At 38.2% G+C, this 4,708-nt stretch overlaps 1 protein-coding gene across 2 annotated transcripts; it reads right to left on the bottom strand.

The window, feature by feature from the left end:
- Nucleotides 1–262: 262 nt before the first annotated feature.
- Nucleotides 263–4,265, bottom strand: rnaseh2c (ribonuclease H2, subunit C). Of its 2 annotated transcripts, XM_041798275.1 has the most exons (5): nucleotides 4,184–4,265; nucleotides 3,581–3,738; nucleotides 3,344–3,456; nucleotides 1,847–1,966; nucleotides 263–477 (listed from the first exon to the last, which is right to left on the bottom strand). In XM_041798275.1, exons 2-5 carry the CDS (start codon nucleotides 3,735–3,737, stop codon nucleotides 454–456), a joined length of 414 nt encoding a protein of 137 aa, XP_041654209.1. In that variant the 5' UTR covers nucleotide 3,738; nucleotides 4,184–4,265; the 3' UTR covers nucleotides 263–453. The 2 variants fall into 2 exon arrangements, with proteins under 2 accessions (XP_041654209.1, XP_041654210.1); XM_041798276.1 differs by lacking the exon at nucleotides 4,184–4,265 and having other exon boundaries at nucleotides 3,581–3,762.
- Between the last annotated feature and the right edge of the window lie 443 nt (nucleotides 4,266–4,708).

Here is a 4,708-nt window from a genome sequence, read left to right as displayed (position 1 = left end):
ATGTGCCTCAATTTGCATTTGATCATTTAAGGAAATTTCATTTTACATGTTTTAAGATTTTCATTATTCTATATATTATTGACCACATGATAAACCATTTAATCCAATATAACACTGGATAAGGAACACCTGATCAGTGATCGTTTGATCAGTTATTTGTCAGGCTGTGTGCAAAACTCTGTCACTTTGTGATTAAACATAATTCAGTGAAAATGATGTGTTCATATTGAATGTGTTTTTCATTACACAAAACAGATAATGGTTCAACATGTTCCTTTTTTATTTTTTACTACAGACAAGTGTTTCATACAAAAATATAAACATTGCATTAGGTATTTATTTTTCTGCAACAGTAACAGAATTGGTTGAGATTTCTGCAAGCAGGAAACTGTACATGTTCTTCTTAGGATGCACTGGTGACACCAACCTGCCACCTCTTGACAGGACGTCTCTTCAGTCCTCCACTGGCCCGTGTATCTGTGAAAATACAAATTATCACTGTCTGTTTACAAGTCCCCTGCCTCCATGTTCTTTAATTTGCAACCGTGATACTCAAATAAATCACTGCCAAAGTGTCAGCTCTTGTCATTTCTAACAAGACAGATGATACAAAGGAAGGGTTCGTGTTCCAACCCAAATTGGTAGCCAAAATTTTTAATCTAACCAACTGTATCTACAGTGCATGCAATGCTGACTGTTTACAAGAAGAAAAAAACAGCCCCTTTCGTTTCAAATAATCAGTATTTCTGACAAAGTGTTGTAAACAAAGCACAACCGCCATTACACTGTTATTCAGATCTGACTCTGAACCAGAGGAATACTAGCGATTGGATTTTTGTCGATACCTGAAATGCCAGTATTTCCAAATTCATTTTAGCCAATACCAATGAGAGAGGAGTGCAAAGTAGACAGTCTGGTATTTGTTTTATGTTTTGGACTTCATTCATAATGTTCAGGTGATTGCCTTTTTAGTGTGAGGCAAAGGGCAGTCAGCTATATTTGATGGTAATCTTGTATGTTTTACTGATATTTAAGGCAAATATATGATTTGTACCACCAATATGTACAGCCAATATATCTCCTATAAATATCAGCAGAAATGTTCATAGCTGTTGTAAATGATCATAGTCCTTGGTAGAAAGAATTTAAGTTGTTATGGTAAGGACTCATTTAAAGGTCATGTATTTTGTGACACATATTCTAGTTTGTTTCTGAAAAACACTCCAGTAATGGATTTTCATATGTCTAAAAAACCCCTCTGTTTCAGCCCTGCTCTGAACAAGCTATTTCTGTGTCTGTGGCTTTAAATGTTACTGAGCTGTCTGACTCCGCCCCTGACCACGCCCCTCTCAGGAATGAGGATTAATGGATTGGGCCCCAAACCAGGAGAGGGCAAACCAAACCTGGGGGCGGTGCTAACTCCCCACATGACATCATGAGGGGAATATCTGAGAAAGTCTTGTTTCAGCACACATTTTCTGAAAGGTGGAGAAAGAGAGGGGGGAGGGAATGGGGTTTTCTGATTCTTGGGGGGATTGTGGACAGGCCAGGAGCACAAATTTTTGTAAGAAAAGCCTGAAAAAGTGTATTTTGCATTATAAGTGACCTTTAAACTGAACTCGCTCACAAAATTATAACTGGACATAGAAAACACACAGAGGGTCTTCAGTCTGTTAACAGGGAGGAAATCAGCTCTGTTTCATTTCTATAATCACTAATGTAAAATGAAGGACTTCTTCAGATTTACCCTGCTCTTATAAATTTTATTTACTCTGATTTACTTTTATTCAAAGTTACTCAACAACAATCGTTCTAACTATTATTGGAGGCTTTTAATAGAACTTACTGCCTCAGCCAGCTCTGGCCAATCCATGGCCATCACCACTGTGTCATCAGGGTTGGGAGGCGTCTCCAGGTTCCAGTAGGTCAGTTTGTCAAACACAAAGGCCACTTTCACTGTCCTGTCCTGGACACACACAAACACACACCAAATTAGCCTCAAGTAATCACATTCTCACAACCCATGCATATGCTTTGCCCTTCTGTTTTACTGACCCTGCCTGCTACACACAGGACACTGTGATCAGGGGTGGTTTTAGTCATTTGGAGGGCCTTTCTCACTTAACTAAAAGCAATCATAGAGAGTGCCAGAGTATGCGGAGCATCTTTTTAGGGAACAAAGCCAGAAACTACAGAACGGACCCAAATCAGCAGTATATTTTTTGGATCGGATCGGATCGGAATTGGATCATGCTGGTGGCCCAAGTGATCATCTTTTTTGGATAATCAAAATGTAATTTGATGGTATTTTATTCACTCTTAACCCTTTATTTACTTTCAAAATTATAGATGCACTGATAGTGAAAATTAGGGCTGATACAGATGTTTAACATTACAATTTAACCAATGCCAATTAGGGATGAGTATTGAAATCCGGTACTGACATAGTACTGGTACCTACCGGACCGAATTACAACTCAGATATCAATTCTTCATTTCAATACCCTCCCACCCCAAATGAAAGGCAAGAAATATGTTGTGCAATTTTTATGATTTTGTCCACTTGCTTTATTTTAACACAGCATAAATGTCTCAAAATTGTTTTGCTGTCTGGATTCTGCTTTCATCTTCCTACTGAAGATATAATCACTTTAACTGACACAATTACTTTGTTTGTCTTTGACGCAACATCAGTGCATGAATTATGCTTGAGCCTCTCACATTAAGAAGTTCCACCAGTTTTATTTTCCTATCCCATTTTCTACCGACATCTTCTAAAGACATTTCTGAAAATTATTTGATACCCAGACAGCTTTTATTCTCCTGACAACTCTCAACACACTCGTTTCTCACATAAACGCATTGATTTAGGAACCTTTAAGGCACAGACACGGATAAAAAGTGTTGATTTAACACCGCTATCAGAATAAACCCAAACTATACACAATCAAAATGCAGATGCCAAATCAAGGTTTTTCCCCATCACTTCTTTCAGTGTAAAACTCCAATAGTGCTGACATTTTTTCTCACATTTGACCATGAAAACAGATCAGTTTGTCTAACCGGTCACTTTTTTCCGCTTAGTTAAAATCTCTTATTTGATTCAGCAGCTCAATCTACCAGATGCCAACTTAAAATTGATTGGTCACAACAGTTAACCATTAGTTACTGATATCTGTCCATGCCACATTATTTGGCTGATACCAGTCAAAGCAATGTTAGACTGGTGTATCTTTTTATCCTTATTCAAAGTACAACACTAACTGAAAGTAGTTTCTTCAATATCATGACCCCCCGGTGAACTAAGCCAAAGCCAACTGCCTAATGTGTCTGTGGTTTTTACCTCTTGGTCAGAGCCGGGTTTGTTGGTCTCTTTCAGCACTAAACCAGTGTATCCCTGTGGACAGCTGAGCTCCTGCCCCTTCAGCCCTCGCCCTCTAAAAGACACTGACTTTTCTGAGGGCAAGAAAAATGCACAATAGACTGATGTAAGACATCGAGTTTCTTTGTCTGTAAAGAAAACAATAAAAGACACTGGATAAAAGAAATAGGCCGTGTGTTGGACACATTCTGAATGCACCTTGTTTGCCGTCTTTTGTAGTAGCAGTGAAATATTGGGAGACCTGGGCTGGCCCATCATGTTCGATCTCACAGGGCATCAGATGGACAGGTACCCGCGGGGCCTGTCCCGCAGATGAGACAATCTGCACGTGCGTTACACTGGAGTTAGAGGACATCCTGCAGCCAGAGGACAGAAGATGAAAATGCACTTTACAGTTTTATTAAAATCTTAGCTGTATTTTCACAAGGATGCTGAGGTTAGTTCTCATTACTATGAGGTGATTTAGACATTTAGAGGTTGTTTTGTAGCATCTTTATTTGATCAATAATGAACTCCTGACTTCACCGTAGATATATCTACCAGTAATGTAACATTCATGCAACGTGCTACCCCGTATACCTTATGAATAATATATTCTAAGCCTTGGAATATATATATCCCTCTGTTTCAGAGGAATAAACCGCTTGTTGTGAAGCATATGTAACAAAGTGTTAACACTTTTAGTAAAATCCGACACATGTCTACATGAATAATAGATAACGTTTCCCTTTAGTTCCGCAGGAAAAAAAATAACCATGTTGTGAGTGCAAAAATAATTTAAAAATAGAACTTCATCATTACCTCTCTGCAGCTTCCCAAAGCTTCAATGTAATGTAATGTAGTCTTCCGGTTAGCGCCAGTCGCTAAATGTGATTGGACGAAGCTTCTTCTTCTACGCCAAAACAATTTTTTCGCGGGGTTTTTCCCCTGTTATGTTAGATGATTCCGCCCTCTTCCGGTGAGTTCTCCAACAGTATGACCCCTTTAATAGTTGTTTTCTCGGGACGTTTTTCATTTGTTTATCTCACAAGTCAGGACTTGAAAAAATGCGTTTGTGCTGAACAACATTGTGACCCAAAAATAACGTTCCCTGCATTATCATCTATCAAAATTTCCAATTAGTTTACTCTACATAAGTTATTAAGAAAGCAGAAGGAAGGAGTCCAAAATATTGTACTTAGTCAAAAGTAGAGTTACTGTGGTTAAAGTCTTAAGAAGTAAAAGTCGTGGTCTTTAAATTAACTTAAGTTAAAATGAAAAGGAAAGTAATTTAAAGTTTTCTCTGAGTACTGAGTAGAGTTGGCTATGTTTGGATTTTTCTGATAC

The sequence above is a fragment of the Cheilinus undulatus genome, linkage group 10 (genome assembly GCF_018320785.1).
Source record: "Cheilinus undulatus linkage group 10, ASM1832078v1, whole genome shotgun sequence".
Taxonomy (NCBI): domain Eukaryota; kingdom Metazoa; phylum Chordata; class Actinopteri; order Labriformes; family Labridae; genus Cheilinus; species Cheilinus undulatus.
The sequence above is the reverse complement of the archived record's forward strand: the minus strand, read 5'-3'. Positions and strand labels throughout refer to the sequence as shown.